Source organism: Alexandromys fortis, unplaced genomic scaffold (assembly GCF_014885135.2).
Source record: "Alexandromys fortis isolate MF-2015 unplaced genomic scaffold, M_Fortis_MF-2015_v1.1 scaffold_83, whole genome shotgun sequence".
Lineage (NCBI taxonomy): Eukaryota > Metazoa > Chordata > Mammalia > Rodentia > Cricetidae > Alexandromys > Alexandromys fortis.
In genome coordinates, this window is record NW_026068001.1 from 3,088,450 (window position 1) to 3,111,592 (window position 23,143).

General features: G+C 34.2%; 1 protein-coding gene across 21 annotated transcripts in view; it reads right to left on the reverse strand.

Moving 5' to 3' along the window:
- Nucleotides 1-23,143, reverse strand: part of Kdm6a (lysine demethylase 6A) — a 128,261-nt gene that overhangs the window by 10,879 nt on the left and 94,239 nt on the right. For 14 of the 21 annotated variants that reach the window (XM_050160865.1, XM_050160870.1, XM_050160879.1 and 11 more), the window contains 12 exons: nt 22,617-22,718; nt 21,359-21,754; nt 16,360-17,135; nt 12,972-13,101; nt 10,284-10,389; nt 9,497-9,702; nt 7,944-8,008; nt 7,794-7,868; nt 7,264-7,412; nt 3,279-3,393; nt 2,284-2,471; nt 1,380-1,521 (listed from right to left, as the gene is read on the reverse strand). In XM_050160865.1, coding sequence (XP_050016822.1) covers nt 1,380-1,521; nt 2,284-2,471; nt 3,279-3,393; nt 7,264-7,412; nt 7,794-7,868; nt 7,944-8,008; nt 9,497-9,702; nt 10,284-10,389; nt 12,972-13,101; nt 16,360-17,135; nt 21,359-21,754; nt 22,617-22,718 — 2,450 coding nt within the window. Of the gene's footprint in view, nt 1-1,375; nt 1,522-2,283; nt 2,472-3,278; nt 3,394-7,263; nt 7,413-7,793; nt 7,869-7,943; nt 8,009-9,496; nt 9,703-10,283; nt 10,390-12,971; nt 13,102-16,359; nt 17,136-21,358; nt 21,755-22,616; nt 22,719-23,143 lie in introns of those variants that run through there. The other 7 variants (XM_050160868.1, XM_050160882.1, XM_050160877.1 and 4 more) reach the window with 2 other exon arrangements.

Below are 23,143 nucleotides of genomic sequence, written 5' to 3' on the forward strand. Positions count from 1 at the left end.
AATTCTTGAAAATTCGAGGGCATACTGGACTACATAGTTCCAGGCCAATCTGAGATACAGGGTGATATCTCAAAATCAAAAAGAACAAATATTAGTAAATCCTTAAGTTATATCATCTCTTTACTTTTCAATAATCTGAGTGACTTCAACAAGGTCAATAACTCTACCAACAAAACCACACAAACAATTAACAAGCAATAAATTTGCTATTGTAAGCAAACTAGCTGTTCTGAGGCATAACAGGTTAAATACAACTCCTAGTAATGATCATATGGTGAATACGGTGCCTAGTGTTCAATATATAAAAGCATTATAAGAACATGCTATACTTTGATTTCATCCCTATTTCTCTTCATATATATTTTACCTGGTCTTAGAATGAGGTAAAATAGTACAAATAATAAAAGATTGCTGTAAGAAAGTTCACAGACATGTTACCTTGCCTACACATAAAATTTGGATTTAGGTTTGAAAGGACTCAATTAAATCCATCATTTTCCATCTATCTTTTGTGTATGAATATTTATGTATATATCTGTGTAGATGCTGATGCACATGCATTTTCATGGCAGGTGTCTTTCTCAAAAGGTTCTTCACCTGTACTTTGGGACAGGGTCTCTCAATGAATATGGAGTTCATCAATTCAGCTCGGCTGGCTGACCAAAGAACTTCAGGGTTCTGGCAGTCTCTGCCAGCAAGTGCTGAGACACCAGCTGCCATACACAGGCTTTTGAGTTGGCTTCTAAGGATTTGAACGCAGAACTTCATGGTTACACAATGGGAAATTTACTGACTTAACCATCACCCCAGCCCTCACTTCTCTTATTTTTTTGACCAGAATTCCCTAACTTTTGATAGTGGAATGTACACTATTTAAAAAGAAAAACAAAAACTGTTCAAAAATATTACTTCTAAGTAGAACCTGACAATGATTTACTAGTATTCAAAGTAAGTCACTAGGAATTTATATGGACATTCAAAGTGCAAACAGCTAAAATATGGGGAACAATTATAAGATAATTAAATGAAAACTGGAAAACTGACATTTCAGTCAACTCCCTATATTAACTTTTCTATAACAATTATTCTGTGATATTCTTCCTTCAGTGACTAAAAGCATTTAATATTGAGAAGAACAGGGAAGCATTAGAAAGTGAATATTCTGCTGTAGAACAATTTATAACTTTATTCCTTTTTAAACCATAGCAGGCTATTTGGAAGGGAACTGTATTTGTAAACAAGCATATTCTCATATTTTGCTAGACTTCTGGATCATCTTGTTTTAATGTGGACATAATTCTAAGAGGGAAAAAGTATTTGACAGTTAACACTCCCCTGTCCCGCAAGAGTTCAGTACAGCAATTTTAGAAAGCACTTACTTAATCATTTCAAAAAGCTTTGGATCTGAAACCTTGATATTTCGTGCCATATTCCAGGAAAGATGAACCATGGGTACTATTGACTTCACACTTTGCAATTTGTTCCATTCGTACCGTTCCACTGCCAACTTATACTGACAGGCTGGGGGGAAAATTAAAAAACAAAAACTAAACTATCAAAAGATGTGAAGATAACCATTATCACCTCATGAAAATCTCAAAGCACTACAAAAAAACATTAATTTCTCCCTCCCCCCCCTCGAGACAAGGGTTTCTCTGTAAACTCTGGCTGTCCTGAAACTCACTCCACAGACCAAGCTGGGATTAAAGGCTTGTGCCACCACTGCCCGGCTTACATACATAATTTTTATGTTTTGTGATAATTTTTTATCCATTATCTCATTTGATTCTTAGCATTTTCTTATTTATTTTATTTTCATCCCTAGATGAAGAAATCAAGGACTGGAAAAATCAAGTAACTTGCCCAAACTCACATAAGCCAAGTCCTAGTCTAAAAATCCAGGTCTTTCTGGCTCCAAAGGCCACATTTTTAATCTCTAAAGATAGGCATAAGGCATAATTCAAATTGTATTTCATAAACCAATACAGGAGAAAAAAGAAAAATCTAAAAGAATGTATTTTTACTTAGTTTTTTTCTCCCTTAAGAGGCCCCTTTATAAAGCAAAATCAAGGACTCTAAAAATTATTACAAGTATATCTTCCATGTATAACTAAATAGACCTTTCATTTGCTAAGAATTTATGGTTTTAGATTCAATAGTTAACTATCATTTAACTTTTATAATAAAAATTTATAATAAAAATGAGACATTTCCTTCTAAATACATTTTATTAGTCTTTTTTAAAAGGTTAAATCTTTTTTCAAGCATATTCTTTTAAAATACCTGTAAGTGGACCAACATTCCAAGCAATGTTGTTGCACCAGCCAATAGCTTGAACCCAATGAACAGTGCCTGCATTTATCCAGACCAGATCTCCCGGTCGCTGAATAAACCTATACACTGGAACATTTGCTTCATAAAGATCTTCAAGGTTGGGCCACCAAGAACCCATTAAGAAATTTAAATTATTTCTGAAATAAGAAAAACAGAGCAAATGGATCAAGGGCTCTAATAAATTCTTTATAAAAGAATGCCAAAAGTTTCTTAATACTAATTAATTTCAATAAAACTTAACTGATAGAGTAATAAAAACTGCTGTATGCACAAAAAGAGTAAAATTAATTATAATAAAGTACAGGAAGACTTATCTAAAGATAGCATTACTTGTTGAATTTATTTCTTCAAGATTCAAGTGAAAATCTGTAGCTACTTTGAAGTAGCACATATTTTTAACTTCTAATATCATTTTACTAAGTCCCCACACTTTTAGTTGCTGAACCCTTCTCTTTTTCTTGAAACAAAACCTGAAGCAGTTAAGTTTTATAAAAAGCCTTTTTTAAAAAAGATGCCAGTTTTAAAAAGAATTTATATCATGAAATGGTAAAGAGCAATATGTTCAAGCTTGAGTTATTCCCAATAAGCACGTTCACTTACAGAGTTTCCTTCACTTTCTAAAGACATTTATGAATTTTTTTTCTAAGAACGTATGCCTTATAAATAGCTTGAATGTATCATTTTAAAAATGAAACTAATAACTCAAAATTTCTAACCTCTAAATACATGCCTACTACTATATTTCACAGAGTGGTTTCATGATACCTTTAAAAGTTTTCTCATAACGTAATAGGTTTGGAATCAATTTAACACACATTTTCCCACTAAATGGTAACTAAAACCTGAGTGTATACCTACATTAGGCTATCGAGTTTGGTAAGTTGTCCTTTACAATACTGTTTTATAATAATTATGTTTAAATAAAATTCAGTTTGAAAACCTACTTTTCACAGAAGTCATTCAAAACACCCCAGTAACCTTCAGGAACAACAAACCATTCACAGTCACCTGGGCCAATATTTATATTAACTGAACAGAAGTTATTATTTTCTTGATGACCTAAAAGGCAAAAAGAAAAATAAATCAACATACTATTAATTCTATAGAAAATGTATCTTTATTTAACATTTTAAAGGTTTCATGTCTATAGATAATGTTAAAGATTCAGTTCTTTATAGTGGTAAGTCTGGCTTTATGACTGAGTTAGGTCAACTACTCCTAAGTTATCCAGTAAGGGCTAACATGGAAGGCAAAGTAGAATTTAGGCTCTGATAAGTTGCCTGGCTCAGTTATAACATTAACCAAAGCAAGCTGTAAAACATTTTTAATTCACCTTCCTTAGAAATAAGAATAAATATTAACAATTTCTATACAATTGTTATTTTGAAGATAAATGAAATAATGATTAGAATGGTGTCTAATAAACAATATACATTAGTTGTAGATGCCATTACTTTTTTCTTTTTCATTGTGAACAAAGCCTGGCTTTAAAAACATAGCTACTTAGGCCAGATATATGCCTCAGTGCTTAAGAGTCCATTGTGCTCTTGCAGAGGACTTGGACTGGTGGCAGCAGAAAATAGCAAAATAGAGAAGATCCTCCCTCTTTCTCCATACATGAAGATCAACTTTATCAGAACACACGGAGATAATCATAGGTTGACTGTCAGGAAATAAATACCAAAAGAAAGGTAACTTAAAGTTAGTAGACATTTGTAGTATAATACTTTGTATCTTGCCTTCCCTGCATTGCTGGTTAACTGACGAATTTAAAACACAAAATTTGTATTTTTGGTGTAGTACCCAGGTCCTTTGGAGGAAAACAAACTTTGTTCCCAAAGAATTATTATTTTGTTTTATTTTCACTTAACTAAGGAGTCACCAAGGAACTGAGGCAAGGACTTCTTGCTTCACGTCATCTCAGGGCAAGCAATATAATGGTACTTAGTAGTTACTTTAAATATGTATTTGGAAATGTACCACAGTATGGATCCTAAATAAAAATGAGCTCTAGTTACAGTCAGAGCTACTAAATAAACCTTAATTGTCTATACAAAATTCTTTAAGAGTAAAGCCTAAACACAACCCTGTAGTTTAAAATATACAGGCTGATTGTAAAGCTAAAACAACTATCACTTGTACTTATGTAACTCCAGAACAACTTTAATACAAGACACACAAAAAATGTTATTTCTTATAGTGTACTGATTAAACTATACACATTTCTTGTAAGACCATGCAATCTAATACAAAAAACCTTTTTACAATGTGAGTTGGAAGCGGTAGCAATTGCAGAGTATACACTAGATTTCAAATACATGGTATAAAAAATGTGAAACATCTTTGTAATTTTGTATTGATTATATGTTTATATTTTGGGTGTTAAAGGGAAAAATTAACTTCATTTACTCTTTGTACTTTAATATATCAAAATGACTTTTTAAATTATATATACTTTGCATTATATTTCTATTGGACACCACTACCTTCAAGGAATTCTTCAGGTAATTCCTTTGAGAGAATAGAAGAAAAGTTGTTACCAATGACCTCAGACAGGGGATTACTACATAATATAAAGAACCAAAAATATTAAATTCTTCTTCCTAATCATCAAATAAATGGGCTAATGGAACTAGTATTTTAAAAGAAGCAAATAAATACTTGAAACACTGTTTGGCATCCTTAGACATCAGGAAAATGCAAAATTAAAACTGCTTTGAAATTGCTGTCTCTCAACCCAGACAGAATGAGTATGAAGAAATCAAGAGACAAAAAGTGCTCGTAAGGATATAGGAAAAGCGGAACCCTTATACACTTCTGATGGCAATGTAAACCAGTGTGGCTACTATGGAAATCAGTATAGAGATTCCTCAAAAACTACAAGCACAACTTCTGGATCTTCACGCTGTAATGTTCACAATGACTGCTGCACTATTTATACATGGAACCAGCCTAGATAAAAAAAAAAAATTAAAGAAATCATACTATACCTACAGAACATGAATTTTACTCAGCTGTAAGAATGAAATTACCGCACGCACAGGAAAATAGATGGAATTAGAGATTATTATGCTATATGACATGAACAGGTTTAAGAAAGACATGTATCACATTTTCTTTTATATATGGAATCTATTTTTAAATTAATATTAAAATGATTTAAAGAAGATAACAAAATGTTTTCTTTCTTTTTTTTTAAAGATTTATTTATTTATTTTGTTCACAGTGTTCTGTCTGCATGTGTGCCTGCAAGCCAGAAGAGGGCACCAGATTTCATTACAGATGGTTGTGAGCCACTATGTGGTTGCTGGGAGTTGAACTCAGGACCTCTGGAAGAACAATCAGTGCTCTTAACCTCTGAGCCATCTCTCCAGCCCCAACAAAATGTTTTCTGATGCAGGTACTTAGCATTCCTCAGAGCCTTCTGATTGCCCCCAGCAAATAAAAATCTACAAATGGGGCATGGGAGTCCAGGGCCATTGCTCAGCACATAAAAATCTCTAGATCCACATGGTAAAAGGACAGAAACTGACTCTGGCAAGTTATTTCTGACTTTCACATGTATGCCATGGCACATATATGCAGGCTTGTGCAAGCATATGTGGACATACACAATAAATGTAATAAAGTATTAAAAAATATCCAGAACTGTATAGGCACAAGCAACAAATATTCTCCATACTTATTCTTTCCTAAGATTTATAATGAAAAATTCTTTTCAATTAGGGCATATTATTTGCAGAAAATAATTCAAACTGGATGGTTTTTAAAACAGAATCAATCTGATAATAAAGACAGAAGAAAATAAGTGAGTTCAAATAGCTTGCCCAATATTTATATTGCTGTCTAACGATGGAACAGAAAGTAGAATATGGTTCTCTTGCCATTGATGCAGAATTTTTTGTCCTTTATCAAACTATGAAATGACACGAGAATAAACTGCAATAAATGGTTTTAATACATAAGATTCCCCTGGAAAACAATTTGTATTGTTTGTTGGTTATTCATTCTTAGATCTTACATCTCCAAAGATGGAATACATAGTCTACAAATGAGACTTGTCTGGACAGTCAGAGATAGCAACCAATGATCTCTATTAGTCAAAAGCAACATGGTTCTACTTTGAAATAATTCTTAAGCTATGATTCATTAAGGTGACAAAGAAAAAAAGCAGTTTGGATTTTAAGCTAGGTTTACTTTAAGTAAAAGACTGAAAATACATGACAGAGATATGCAACCTATAGGTACTTTATTTCTTATCAGTAACTGTACTAATTCATTGATGCTAGGATTATAGTGATTGGTAAATACTTCAAAATATTACTCGGCAGTTTCATGTCAATCCATGGGCCCCGAAGAAGAAAATACATTAGTGGTAGATTGAAACATGAAAGCTGAAAATTAAACCACTTGACATGAATAAAACAATTCAAAGAAAGAATTGCAAAAGTACACAGTGTAACTGGTGGCAAAGTCCACGAGTCCAGTAATTATTTCATATTAAATGCTTTTGAAACTATCATTTGCAACCTAACCAGAGGATTGTAATCACAGTTTCTTTTTAAAACTAAACAGAAAGGAAAATGTATTTTTCAAGTGAGGCTGTTGTCACATACATGACATGTACTAGGCCATGATATAAAGTAAGACATTCTATTATGACTGTGATTTTAAAAACACATGTACACATGCCATTCTTAGAAGTATGCAGAAACAACAGTTGTTGGACTACAGGGTGCCCTAATGAACTTTTAAGAACAAAATATTAATAGCAGATTTGAAAGATATCAAAGGGAAAAAAACCTTGACCTAAGTCCTGTTAAAAGCATCAAATCTTATAAGAATAATCCTTTTTAGTTCTATTCATGTTAAACAGAAAGATTCTGATTCTCTTCATATGCATCATCTTTTATGATATATTAAGTTTACCTGGCGTTCTGCTTCCTGGAACTTTCATATATAGTTGAACTGTGTTCATGCCCAGTATAGTATGACCAACATGGCTTAGAAGATTTCCTGCTGATACGACACGCACAAAAGCAGGAAGTTTAGTCAGCTCATGTAACTGCAGCTTCCACCTATAAAGAAAAAAAAAGAGAGTAATGCCTTGCTTTTATGTTCCAATGAGAAAAAAAAAATCTATAAACATTTTGCTTTCAAATAAGAAATAATGGAATATCTAAATTAACCTACCAATGAAAAATAGCATTAAAATTATAGACCTAGAACATAATGAAAAATTACCTACCATAAAGTTAGGGTATCAGTGGGAAAAGAAGGATATAACAGTCTTAAATTAAAAAAATAATTTAACTGTAAAGTCTAGTAAAATTAGTTTATTTTACATCAATTTATAAAAAAAAATGATAAGGAATAAAACAGAAGAGATTGTAAACAATTCTGAACCAGAGCAAGGACACGTCTTTGCATCAGTTTACAGAACTATCACAAGGACTTACTTTTTGTCATCAGACAGGTCAATGTTGGTCCCAAACTTAATGGTTTTAAAGGGTCCTTTTCTCCTTTTCCCAGAACTTAAAAAGAAAGAAGCAAAATTACAAGTGCATCTTTTAAACAGAAATATTAAGTAGAAATGAAAAATGACTTACTTATCTGATGATGTAGATTCATTATCAGAATGGTCTTTATGGTGACTTCTTTTCTCATTTTCTTCCTAAAAATTAGAAAAAGGCATTTTAGCTTAGTATTCCACATATCTGGTGACTCTTTCCCCATGCTACTAAATGACAGATTCTCACAGTAGCTCTATTTACAAGGAGAGAAAACTGATGTAATTCACTGTAACTAAATGCAATTTGCAGGACAAGTTTTAGTTTATAGAAAGGGACAGTGGAAGTGGCTAGTGTATGTCAACTTGACAGAAGGTAGAGTTATCCAAAAGGAGGGAACCTCAAGTGAGAAAATGTTTCTGTAAGATTCCTTAAAGCTGTGGGGCATTTTCTTAATTAGTGACCGATGGGGTAGGGCCTAGCTCATTGCGAGTTGTGCCATCCTAAGCTGGTGGTCCTGGGTTGTATAAGAAAGCAGGCTGAGCAAGCCAGGGAGAAGCAAGTCAGTAAGCAGCACCACTTCATGGCCTCTGTACCAGCTCTTGCCTCGAGGTTCCTGCCTGACTTCCTTTGATGATATATATAGTAAGTCAAATAAACCCTTTACTCCCCAAGTTGCATGGGTCATGGTGTTTCAATTCAGCAACAGAAACTCTACTTAAGGCAGTAACCCAAATATATAATTTCATGTAAAAAGGTTGTCTGGACTAAAAATGTGAACTCAGAGAAACATTTAAAATATTTTTAAAGAGATAAGCAAATCTAGTAAACTAAATTAAATTTCCTGTGCAAAAGATATGAACAAACAACTCAGCACAAGGCAGTATTAGAGTAATATTTCAAACTCACTTCTGTGGATGTTTTATCTCCAGTTTGTGGGAGGACTCATAAAGCTCTCATTATGATACATGATTTTAGTAATGTTTCAAAGATATAACAACTATATGGAACTTTTAATAATAATTTTGATTAGTTTTAAATTTCAGATTTTAAAATTTCTATATATGTTGAAATGATTCCTTTCAATTTATACCTCTTCTTCAGTATTCTTATATGAACTAAGACTGGAAGGAAGAACACAAATACTTCCCAAAAGAGTTGTCTACCTGATCTGGCAGAAGAAAAGAATAAATGCAAGTACACAAGATGAGAAATACTTCAAACATAAAGCAAATTCAAGACAGGTCTAGCCTTCAAGTCAGTGATTCTCAATAAGGAACTTTGTCTTCCAGGAAATATTTGACAAAGTTCTAAGTGTTTTTGAAAAGACAGACACAGATGTTGCTAAATATTTTATAACACACACAACAGCCTCCACAAACGAAGAAATATTCAACTCAAATTGTCAATAGCAGTTTTCCCCGCTTTAAGTATAAATGTCCCAGATAACCTGAGAAACATCTTATTAGGCAGTAATTTCCTCTCTGAACAATACTTACTGAATCAACTCACAGGTTTGTTTAAAGTAAACTGGGTAGCACTTATTATTGTTTTATGTAACATAATATAATCTGATGATATCTACTTTCAAAACTTCAAAATGAAATAATTTTAAAATATCTAAAAATAATCTCCAGGAAGCAAACACTTACTCTCAATGATTCTTGGAATGAGGATGCTTGGTACTGAGCATATTTAGCAATTGTAGTATGAGATCTATTACTTTCACAATGCCAGATTTTCTTGGTTCCAGTAGGGTCCCAGTTTTCATCAGCTGGTTGTAACAACTGTGTTCTCACTTCTACCATATGTTCATTGTTAGCTTCCACCAAAGTTTTAGTAGAGAAAAGTCCCAGGTCTTTATTACAAGTAAACCATAAATAAATAAAAGAAGTCAACAAAAGCAAAGCAAAAATGCATCCAACAAGCTCTGACGCCCCTCACCGTTTTTTTTAAAAGAGAAAGCATTTTATAGTAATATATCCAAGTTCCCCTAAAAAAAGCTGACTAGGTCATCTATACACTCTGAAGGCCTAGGTATTCCCAGTGCTCCTGGTGTTCCAACAAAGAGAGTCAAGAGTCCAATGGTCAAATTTTTCATGTACTTAATCTGTGTGGACACTAGCAAATACCAATGGGGCTATAGTACAGTATTTAAAGAGTATATTAAATTTCACTTACATTTTATATTCAAAATTTTCCTGGTAGTAAACATAAGCCACTATTATAAAACTTGATAAAAGTAAAAGCTAAATTAAAAAAAAAATTGCCAGCAACTAACATCATCACCATTATGAAAGTAAAATTAATCATGATCCTCCATCCATATTAGAGTAAAAATGTGTATGTGAATGGTAGTGGGTGGTAACGATACTCTCTACTGGTGTTTTAAAAGGTTAAAAGACAGCATGCATAGAAAACATTTTTCCTTAAGCGTACCTAATTTAAGAGCTCCAGCAAGGCCACGTATTACTGTAACAGGGTTGTTTGGATTTGTACAAAATTGATGTAATGGAGGAAAGAAAGCATCACGTTTATTTTCCAACTGTAAAATTAAAATATGTGGTTATATCTCAGGAAAACACAGCTTTTAACTTAAATATTATGTCTCAGATTCACTGCCTATCAATCTACTGTATTTTATGCATTTATATTTCTTTTCTATTTTCTAGTACTTTTGCATTTGGTTTTAATTATTACTAGATAGTAAGTAACCACATATATTTTGTGTACTACATGTTGAACAAATTATGCAGCAGAAATTACATTTAAATTTCAAAACCAAAGTGCTTTAAGTACAATTGGACCTTAAAAAGGAAGAAAAACAAGGAGCAAGAGTAGGGAGATTGGTTCAGCCTCCATTAAGGCCTTCAGTCCAGCATCCCTGAGAGCAAGAAATCACAAAGTATAAGTTGGGTTGTAGGTTCAGGATAGTGCTTCTGACATCCATGGGGCTCTAGGTTTTATCTTCAATACTGCCCCTATTGAAAAACCAAAAAGTAAAAGAGCTAAAAGATCCTATATAGAAGCTGAGAGTGGTGGCAGTCATCTTCAATCCCAGTACCCAGGAGTCAGAAATAGTCATATCTCTAAGTTCAAGCTCAGTTAAAGTGATAGAGTCCCTTTGACCAAAAATAAAATTGTTTTTGCTTGGAGATATGGCTCAGTCATTATGAGCACTTATTGCTCTTGCAGAAAAAGGACCTGACCTTGATTCCCAGACCTATGGCTCACCTGTAACTCCAGCTCTTGGGGACACCTATACTTACATGTAATCACCTACACTCACTTAATCTTCCATTCACATAATTAAAAATAAGAAAAATGAATCTTAAAAAGAGTCTGTATGATTCCATACATTCTTATGTAACATTACTCATGAACTTAGGTAAATAATTTATCAGGCAAGATTGGAAGCTTGCTAAAGGATAGAATATGAAGCTCAATGGTAGACTACTTAAAAAGCCTAGGATTCATCCCTAGGAGGAGGAAACCAGGCAACAAATGAAACAATTACTGAGAAAAGAGACAGAGTTTGGTGGTACAATAGTTGCATTAGTATGTCAACATACTAACACTAGCACCACTACCCAAGTTAATTGACTGATCGATTTTCCTGTCATGTGGATTAACCTTGAGGTCATGATAAATGAAATAAATTAGTCATAGAAAAAATAGTGGTTCCATTATATAAAGTAGTGAAATGCATGAAGACAGAATTGTGACAGCCAGGACTTAAGGAAAAGAGGATGTTCCATGGTTAGACACTGGCCAGAAAATAAATTCTCAAGGGAGGTTATACAACAACATGAGTGTGTTTAACACTACTTAACTATATACTCAGTTAGGGAAGAGATGGTGAATTTTGCCATGCTTTAAAAACTCAAGAGGAAGAAATCAAAATTTCTCGAACAAATTCAAAAATAATTTTCACAGATGTATGGCCATTTAAACTATATCATTATAACTTTGTGTATTTAATTTTTTTCTTTCACACGGGAAGGTAGTAGGAAGATATTAATACAGTAGCAGCAGGACTTATTTGTGAAAAACACAATTGAGAATTGCTTTTATAGCTGGGCAGTGGTGGCTCATGTCTTTAATTTTAGAACTCAGGAGGCAGAGGCAGGCGCATCTCTGTGAGTTCTAGGCCAGCCTGGTCTACAGAGATAATTTCGGGGCAGCCAGGGCTGTTAAAGTGAAAACCTGTCTCAAAAAACAAACAAAAATACCAAAAAACAAAAACAAACAAAGAGAGCAAGAGAAAAAAAAAAAAACTATGAAAAAACTGATAGTTTTAAATATGATAAATAGCTTACAAAGATTTTTGGTGACACATATCTACCTATTATATATTTTTTAAATCTAGGCATGCTGGTTTTAAAAATCAATTCTTATTTCATGTATGAGTGTTTTGCCTGTGTATATAGATACCATGTGAATGACTGGTACCATGGAGGTCAGAAGAGGGTGTCAGGTCTCCTGCGAGTTATGGGTGGTTGAAACATCATGTAGGTATAGGTGACGGAACCTGGGCCTTCTGGAAGAGTAACAAGTGCTCTTAACTGCTGAGCTATCTCTCCAGCTTTTTTTTTTGCTTTGTTTAATTTGAAGGTATTTCTTTTAGCATATGTATGAAACAGAATGAATGCTAAGGTCCAACAATTAGTAGATTTAAAACCCAGTGTACAAAAAAAAAAAAAAAAAAAAAGCTAAATAATTCCAAGTAGCTTTGGTTTAATACTGCTCAAAATTAAGGCAGAGAAAGCATTTTTCCTTTATTCTAGTCCAGCCTATAGTCAGAGAGGAACAATGGGTATATAGTAGTAATGCTATAGAGTACTTGACGAGAATATGCAAAGCTCTGGGTTTAGTTTCCAGCACAGGAAAAAAAAAAGCAAGAAACTAAATTTTCTAATATAATCATAGTTAACAGCTGAGCAGGTATTTGCGAAATAGCATAAAATCTTTTCCAATACATCTTTTATGTTGTTGCTTAATATTCATACTGCTGCCAATAACTGTAATATTTGCTAAAGAGTATCCATGGTGACCTAAAAGATTTTTTACAAGAGACAACTAAAAGTAAACATTGGTTTGGCTGAAATTTAGTCAATTCAGACTCACATAAATACTAGGAGTAGGTGGATTCAACTTGTCCTTTGGCAAGGGAGGGTATGGTGAAGATGGTGGTCTTGGAGGTGGACATTTATCCAACAAAATGCTACTGTTAGACAGGCCATTTTTACCTAGATTCCTTTAAAAATAACAAAAAGGAGAAAAAAAATCAGCTTTACATTTACATAAAAGGCAAAAAAATTCTGAACTAACTTCTAATTAAATGAATAGGCATTTTTATAAATCCATGAATTTTGGATCCAGTGGGAACAAGAAAAATTATTTCAGCAAATACTTATTTTGATTCCTATATCTTACACTGAAGTAAAATAAACGCACATATGGAGCATAGAAAACATTCTGTATTTTGTTTGTGATTTCTTTATCTAAATACAAAAATAAGTTGTAATTTCCTTTCTATTATCAGAATCTTTCCCATTCAAGGTTAATATAGCTCAACCAAGAAAAAGTCCCAATAGGTCATATTAATTAGTTTCTTCCTGTGCTTCAAAAATTATCTGCCTGTTAAAAGCAAGTCTGAAACAGACAGAAATTTCTCTAAAACAGATGTATACAGTCATCTATATAAGAGACTATAAACATTTCCTACTTAACTACACTCATCAATCTTAGTAGATACTTAGATACCAGGTATTCACGTCATCTTCTGAACACGGCTTTAGAACACCTTAAGCCAGAAATAATGAAACTTCATCTTAATAATCCAAAGTGGACAGAAAAGTAGAAAGCAAAGTTATGAAATAAGATGGCGACAGAGAAGATTCAAAAAAATACATCATTTTAAATAGTTTTCTCCCATTTTGAAACAACCATACTTAGTAGAGAAATTATGGGAAAGTGTTCTGTGAGTAAACCAAATATTCTTCAAATCTTCTCTAAAAAGCTCTTAAACCATAGATCCCAAGTCTCCTAATGCCATGCCTGTGTGACTTTCTGGAAGCCTTATGCCAGTACAGGCTACTATCAATCTAACACCCCCTTACTTGTAAACAAAATTTCCTTTCTTTAAGCTTCAGAAGATTGATCTCCAACATAAAGAAGTAACTTCCTATATCATCATTTACAAATTCATGCTGAGATTGATTAAAATAGCCCAGTGTTTTGGTGTATCTAGCTACTTATAACATAAAATATCTATAATGAGGCAAAATTGGTTTTATAAATTAAGTTTAATACAAAACTATTAGAATATACTCAAGTGAATGTCCTAATGTCCCCATCAGCAACGAAAAATGAGATAAAAGAGCATCATTCTTAACACACTAAAAAAATACAATCAACTAGGTACCCCATAGCATAAAACTTTATTAACAAAAACTGTTCTTTCACATTGCTCATAACTTGTGGGCCATAACAAAGCTCCAGAATCATCCCCCCCCCCCTAAATGACATCTCAGTTTCTCCCTGTTTTTATTTTGTTGCTGTTGTTAAAACAAATGTCCTGAGTGTCTAGAGAGAGTGGACAAGCCCCTGCTTTAGCAGAGTAGAAAGAGAACTAGAAAAGGAGGGCAGAGAGCAGATCAGTCAAGGGAGAGGCAGACAGAAGATAAGCATACAGGAAAGGAATCAAGGTATGTGTCTCCCGCCAGCTATGGCTATTGAACTGGATACTTAAAGGGGTTCAATGTTGAAGTGAATGATAGTAACTTGTAGACAAAAAGACTAATGCCTCTAAATTCAAAATTTCTAAAAAACGAATTTTAGATGTTTAGGAACCCTACTATATGATTTTTTTTTTTAAATTTAGAGATCTAATGTGTTAAACACTGACATGAAAAAAAATCACATTAAGTTAGGACTGGTCAAGTGTGGTGAAGCACACCTTTAATTCCAGCACTTAGGTGGCAGAGGCAAGGCATCCTGGTCTTCAGAGAGAGTTCAAGGCCAGAGAGAGCCTGCTCATGTCTCCCTTACCCCCACCTCCCCACCAAAAACAGCTAAGATTAGTGACAGTAGTTGTCATGTTGTAGGCCACTCAGGAAAATGATACCAGCAAGATGGCCTAAACAAAGAAAATAATAAGAAATATAAAAGTAACCACCTGATAGTTAAAAAATTGACAGAAAATAATGACAATCAATGCATGATAAAACACAGGCCAGAAGACATTTAAACACTTCAACTCAATTTAAAAAAAAAAAAAAAAAAAAAAAAAAACTTTAGTATATTAAAGTTCCAGTGTCACAATTAAAGTGATAAGTTAAGTTAATTAAAATTTATTTTAAATGAAATTCTTCCCAATAAGTAGCAAATTTACTTTAAACTAATTCTTCCCCATAAGTTACCCATAAGCAACATATTCTACAAAATAAAATTCAATTTTATATAAACAATTCACTAGTGACAAACACTTAATGGTAGATCCAAGATACAGTATAATAAAACAATCTAAACAGCAGAAAAGATAATGACACTTTTAGATAATAAATAAGACACACTAGTACTGGCAGTTAAATGGGAATTGTTTCAAATTTTAAAATAAAATTGTTATATTAAGTGGCCAATGTCAACAGACTCAATGCTTATATTTTCTATTTACAGAATGCTTATTTTCTGTTTTTTGATTAAACTTGCAACCAAATGAAGACCCTTTAAAAACGTACATCACTGCCTCAACTTAAAATTTAATGTAGTAGAAGAGTATGCAGAATTCCTTCTTGTGATTATTCCAAACAGTGTTAACATTCAAGATTTATTCATACACAGGGGATGACAAATACAAGTCAAGGAGAAAACTTAAATGTGCCATGCACAATGAAAAGACCATTAAGAATCTCTATCTCCAAATACTACGGAAAGATGGTGGTAGCCAATCAGACTGATCCTTTGATGATGAGGACTTTTTCCCCCTTTAGGAGACTAATTTTCCTCTAAGTTTGAAGGTTTAGCCTTCCAAAACTAACATAAATATGCTTTTCCTTTCATGAATGGCTAGCAGGCTGCCCTAATCTCTATTGTTCCTTACTTCTTCCTATTTCCTTTATAACTTCTTGTAGTCATGAAGTGTAAACCAGAGACTAACCTTGATGACTGCTGAGGTCTATCTCTAGTCTAACATTTAGTGAGTCCAAAACTAAAATAAACAATAGGCTCTTCAAGGCCTTGTTTTTTAGTCAAATGTGATTTAATTGAGTCTCATTTCCATCCCCAGAGCAGACAATAACACTGAAACCAGCAACTGTAGTAACCAGTAGAGGGCAGTAATAGCACGTTCAGAAACACCCTCTCAGATTAAGTTTCAGAAGTTTCATTCAAACATTACCAACCTTCCAAACTTTTACTTTGGATGACTGATTACACTATCTTTTATTTCCCAGATCTTGATCAGATAAATTGTCAAACATTTTCACTCTGTGATTAACTTTCCCACACTAACCTGCAAGCTTTCAGAACTTCTGCTGAGCTGGGATATATGGACACAGACATTGATGGTATGATCTGAGGACTAGGTTTGTGGCTAACTAGAAGCAGATCTGTTTTAATGGGGCTCTGAGATTCTTCCATTCCTTCTCCATTAATTGTGTGCAGCCCACTGTGAGGGCTGTTAAGGCTGGTAACACTGTTTGTGGTTGTCTGCTCGGTGGATTTAGGAGAAGGTGTTGCTGTGGAAATGGCTGAAGATGGTGAAGAGGCAACAGAATCAGTCTTTGTATGGACAGTAGGGTGGATGTTATTGACTTTGTCACAGGTTCCAGGACCCACATTGTTATTAGCTTTTCCCATCAACAAGGCAGAGAGCTGAGGATTGTCTGAACTTAGTAAACCTGGTGACTTAGAATCTCCATGGCTAGGACTGCAAACAGCATCTGCCATCACCTGATGGACATGATTAGGAAGTCCCTCAACACTGGCAGTGCTGTTAGGTGTCTCTCCAGTATGCCTGCTTGTTTCAGGCACGGTCAATGTGTTTCCTGAAGGCTTGCTCTCTTTGGTTAAGGTAATGCCTTGTTGTCCACCTGAGGTAGCAGTATGAGAGGAGAGGTGATTGAGAGCAGCCCCCTGTGTTACTGAATTGCTAGGCAGGTTGGGATGTCCATTCTGATTCTGAATACCAGAGCCAGCTGCCTGGAGATGCTGGGAAGGCCCAGTGGAAGAGAGAGGTCGTTCATCATTAGGACCTGCCAAATGTGAACTCTGACCTTTGTGAAGCCCCTAAAAAGAAAAAAATAGACAGTTTAAATCTTACGTTAAACTCAGAGCATACACAGAATTCTAAGTATTATAGGTAAAAGTCACTAAGGAAAATTATCTGTATAATTTGACACAGTTCCTAAAGTTATCAAAAAAGTATTTACAGTTAGCGAAAAGAATTTCCCTAATTAGTATGGCATACATTAATTTACAGAAAGCACTAGGAATGCTAACTTAAGTTTTAAAACATGTACTTTCATTCCTAAGATCAAACATGGACAGACATACAATATCATTAATAATTAAACAAGAAATACGACAAACCAACTAATGGGTCTGTGATCTATTAAGAGATTAATTCTATAGAAAGCAAATTTATTTTGGCTTCAAAGTTACTATATATATAAAGTTACTGTATATATAGTCCTCTCTAATGCAACTAATGTTAAAGCACTTGCTACTAAAATAGTTTAAAGACACTATTAAAAAGTTCTTACCCACTCAACCTATGTATTTTTTTTAAAAAAAAAATCATATGTCTAAGCCAATTACTTAGAGATAAGCTGCAATTTTCATGAACTTTGTTAAACCCTTTGGGAAATATCTGCCAGGGTAGCATACTAGAGTTAATAAAAGTGTTAAGTACAGAAAAAGATCACTTAATATATCTAGTGGAATTTTTATCTTATAAGATAAATGAGATTAAGATGTTTAATTTTTACCTGAAAATTTCCCCCAATATCACAATTTCCATTTTATTTTACTGACAAAAAAGTTAAATGGAAATGCTAATTTTTCAGCCACACAATTAACACTGGAATTGGGAAACAATAATTTCATAGTTTCAAAATTGTTATAATTTCAGATAAAAACAGTATGTGTGGGACTCATTCAATTATAAGTATATATTTCATCTTACATCCCTAGTAACTGAACAAAGAAATTAGGACTATATTGTGACTTGAGAATGACTTTAATAGCAGAGTTGAAAGCTTTTTTGACAGGTAACATTTAACCTGGCAATAATAACCATCAAGGAATAAAAATTAGCTGACTATTGATGCATTAAACAGTAAACTTAATCCCTAGTAAAAATAAGCAACCATAACCTTGAAATCAGCTTAAAAAAATGAAAATGTAATGTTTATATTAAAGAACTTTACCAAAACACAAAACAAAACCCAGTAACATTACAATTTGAATATAGTTTAGTATATTGAAGAGTATAATTAGATTATCAAGTAAGCAACTACAAGTTCAATAATAATATCAGTTAAAAGATGAATCATAGAGCTGAGTGTGGAAGCCAACATTTTTAGTCCCAGTACACAGGAGGGAGACACAGGATGATCAAGTGTTCAGTCATCCCCAGATAGCTGGAGGCCAGCCTAAGCTGGAGTATATGACATCTTGTCTAACAAAAAAGCAAAACAAAACAAAAAGGTTAAAACCTTTAAGTTATATGGGAAAATTCTCATTAAAAAGAAGTTACAAATATTTCAATAACTAAACTACCCAAGAAAGTCTTAGGTGAACCAAATTTCTATTTAATATTTGTCAGAGGCTTCTCAACAAATACACTATTATAAAGTGCAAACGTGACAAAAATATTTAATCATCTCTCTGTACATCAAGGCATTTTAAATTACAAATTCAGAAAATGTTTATATAATGAATTTTTTAAAGCCTGCCTAATCTATCACTCTAACATCAGAGGCTCAAGCTCTCCAGCTATGGTATTATAAAGCAACTCCAGGAGGGAAACGTTTGACCTGGAATTAGTTCAACATTTTTAGACAGTTTTCTTACTTCATTACAACTATACTGTAAGGCTCCTGCAGGCACTGAGCATGAGGGATTGGGACACCCTGCCATTCAGTGACATACAGAAGAAGTCTTTTGGCCTGCAAAATCATTGGGATCAGGTCAAGTATTTGTTTCCCGGGAGAGAGACGGCTATGTCATAGGCAAGGATATCCTGAACTTGAGTTCCTCCTACACCAGCTTCCTGGATTTCAGGTTAGGATTAGAGAGGCATGAGTCACCACAATCAATTAGAATGTTTTATTTTAATGTTTACCAGATTTCTAAAATAAGATTGAGTATTTTTGAAAATTTCAGCAATTGAGCAAGCCTGAAATGCAGAGGGGAAGAAAAATAAGAGAACTATACTTCATAAGCATAACAAAGGCTCCAATTTACGTAACTGCCAATTATACTTTAGGCATTTTTACAGAAGTTTCACGTTGTCCTCAACAATCTTTTAATGTTTAAAGATACCAAATTCCCAAAACATACCCTCTCATCTAACAATTCTTTCCTCTATTTTGTCAATCTCTCTACTGAATGTTTCCCATTAGCTTTCACTGCTATTTTGCATTTTAATTTAAAATATGAACAAAACCAAAATCTGAATTCTATTTCTCCTTTAGCTACCCCCTCCCTTATGTGCATAACCAACATGTCCTGTGAGAACTATCCATATCTGCCACCTCCAGTTTAACCTTTTCACACAATTAGGTTTCATCTGCAACAATCCACTGAAATTGCTCCTATTCAAAAGTTCCCAAATCATCTCTGTATAGAGTCAAACAGACCTTGTAACTCATCTGGTATAACACAGTATTTGCTAATTTTTATTCTACTCTTTAAAACTGCAACAAACACACACCACCCTTAGCATCAGGCTACTAGAAAGAAGAAGGAAATGTGCAACACGGGTTATGGTATGGATTTTGGTTGCATTTATTAATTTCCCAACTCCAGGAATGTCACCTCAAATGATCACCTTACTGGATTGTGGTGGTTTGAATAAAAATGGCCTCCATAGGCTCATAAATTCAAAATTAGTCACCAAGGTATGACAAAATTTAAGATTAAAAGGATTAGGAGGTGAGGCCTTGTTGGGGTAGGTGTGGCCTTGTTGGAGAAAGTGTGCCACTAAGGGTGAGCTCTGAGGTTTCAAGAACAGAAGCCAGGCTCAGCAGCTCTCTCTCTTCTTGCTGCATTCAGATCTAGATGTAGAACTCTTCTCAGCTACCATGTCTATCTGTGTGCTGCCATGCTCCCTACCATGAGGACAATGGACTCTGAAATTGTAAGCAAGTCCCAATTAAATGGTTTCTTTTATAAAAATTGCCATGGTCGCAATGCATCTTCACTGACAAAGACACAAATCTAATGTCCTTTATGATATATACTTTGATCAATACCTTCTTGAAATATAAGATATGGCTCATATTCTCCTCAATGCCCAAGACCTCACAGCTCAATCCTTTATTCTAGTCTTGACAGTTCTTTAATTTCCTGTCTGGCAAATTACAAAAGGACCTTATGGTTCAATTTTGAATTCTTTTCCCAATCAGTTCCCACCGTCTGTAATCTTACCCAGTCTCAATTATTCTTGCTTATCAAGATAGCTTAAAATTAGACTTCTTTCTCATACTCCATTTTGTCATTTTATTCTCTTCTCATACTCATTCTTTCTATACACAGATGTTGATCACTATCTACTACTACAAAAATAGGCATTTTTTTAATGAGGCCACTATAAATCAGAAGTGGTATGGGCGGTTATACAATTTATTTTCTTCACTAATAAATTTTCCATTTATTTCCATGTGTGGAAATGTTATCAAGGAAAGAAAATATATACATATAAACTGAATTGAAACACAGCAACAACAGTGTAGAACTAAATAATTCATATAAAAATAGTTCCTCAAACACTTAACATGCATAAACCTGATGTGGGAGTGTCATATATCAATCTGTTGATTTCATTGGCTGAGCAATAAAGAAACTGCTTGGCTTAGCTTAGAGCATAGATGGGAGGAGGAAACAGAATAGAATTCTGGGCGGAAGAGGAAGTGAGGTCAGACTCTGCTCTGCTCCCGGAGAGACTCGACAGCTCTGCTCTGGAGCAGAGACGCCATGCTTGCCATGCTACACTCTCCCAGGATGGACGAAGGCTAGAATCTTCCCGGTAAGCGCACCTTGGGGTGCTTACAGGCATTATTAGGAATGGGCTAGTCCAGGTGCGAGAATTAGCCTGTAAGGGCTAGAGTTCATGGGCCAAGCAGTTCTTTAAATGAATACAGTTTGTGTGTTGTTATTTCGGGCATGAGCTAGCCAAGTGGCTGGGGTGTTGGGGACGCAGCCCCGCCGCTCCTATTTCAACATAAACCAAATAAAGACAAATTATTATATGAGAAGTCAACGAAAGCAATTAGTCTTTCTATTACCTGAGTGGAGTTAGATAGTTGGTTTTTCCACGGCTCCTCTGTGCTGCCGGTCAGGTTTGTGCGGTTATGAGGTAGAGTGGGTGCGTTTCGCTGCAAGTAAGGCACGTTTCCATTACTTCCACTTCCTGTTATGTGATTATTGCCTATCAAAATAGCGTCTGTACTTCCCAGCGTTCTTGGTGTGCTACAGGGAACATGGCCTGCAGAAAAGGGTCCATTGGCCAAAGACTGCCCAGGACAGGTAGGACGGACTACAGACTGAGAGACACTAGGCATTCTGGTTAGAGCAAGCTGTGATGGTTGGCCAGAGACTGAGTTTGTAGGCAGTGATGAGTCAACTGTTGGCCCATTAGGAATTCCAGTAGGCCGTACCTGTGCAACTCCTGTTTGTCTCATCTGCAGGGAACAAATGAAAAGCAAATAAATACAGTGTGTATAGTCCAGAGGGGAGAGACTCAGAATGTAAAGATGAATAATCATAGACTCTGATCTGATCTCAACATTTCATTTCTCTAGGTTAAAAACCATCGACTTCAAAAACAAAAAAACTATATGTAAGCTTCCTAGGAAAAGCAGAAATGTTTCATGTTAAGGAAACATCTTGTTAGTAATAACAAAAAACAAAGGGCAGCTGAAATCTATGGCAAACTCTGAAATTCATACTTCTTCCAATGAACATCAGATTTTTATTCTAAGGTGGGTCTAGTGGAGCAGGCCTAAAACCCCAGCTATTTAGAAGATTGCGGAGAAAGGATCTAAACTTCAAGGTCAACTCAGGCAACCTAGACCTTATATGTGTTGGGGGAAGGGGGCAGAGGACACAGGTTAAAAGTAGTGGTAGCTCCTTTAACATGTACAAGGCCCTTGGTTCAACCCTGAGTAAACAACAACAATAATAATAAAGACAGAGAATCTATAGTATGACAGATCCTTTAAAGAACACAAATTATAAAATAAATTTTAAAAAATTAATAAAAAAACTAAGGAAGACATATAAAACCTAAACTAGGTTTAATATATTTTACTAAGTACTAAGAACATAAATAAAATACCATGGAATTAAATAATAAAAAAAGCTTAAAATTAAATCAATAGATGTTCTTTTCTTAAAAACTCCATTACCTAGAATTTTAAGAAGCATAGACCACAAAATTCTACCAAATATAAGTAGACATGAGTATGGGTGAGTTCTGAAATGATGCTATAGTAAAAGTACATAAAATTCTATCAAATTTTAGAGGGAAAATGCTATACACACTTGGTGTTGCTGCATTAAGACAAACTGACTTTCCAGCTGTTCCAGCATTAGTTTCTGTGCTGGGTTTAAATTATTTCTATTTGCACGGAGCTGTTCCAAGTGCTAGGGGAAAAAAAAGGGAGAATATAATTAAAGACATATCTAATAAACAAGCTAACAAATCTGTGAAGCCTTTATCTGAACTAATTAGAAAAACTCAGAACCACTATCAGGTTGGACACTGATTTCTGATCAACAATAATCTAATTCCAATCTTAAAAGTTTTTTTTTAAAGTTCAAGAAACCAAAGTAAGAACTGAGCATTCATCTGAATATGGTTTATTATAATGTGCTCTTTGTAAGAGATGGACATGAAATTTTACTAACACAGTAATTTTCAGTGTTCATGAAGAAAACACTTCAAGTTTATAAGATAAAATGCTCCAAAAAACATTGAATAGAACAGGAAAAGTTTGAAGACATTCTGAATGTCTAAAACTAGTGATCAACTAAGCAATAGTGTCATATCTAGATAAAAAAATAGGAGC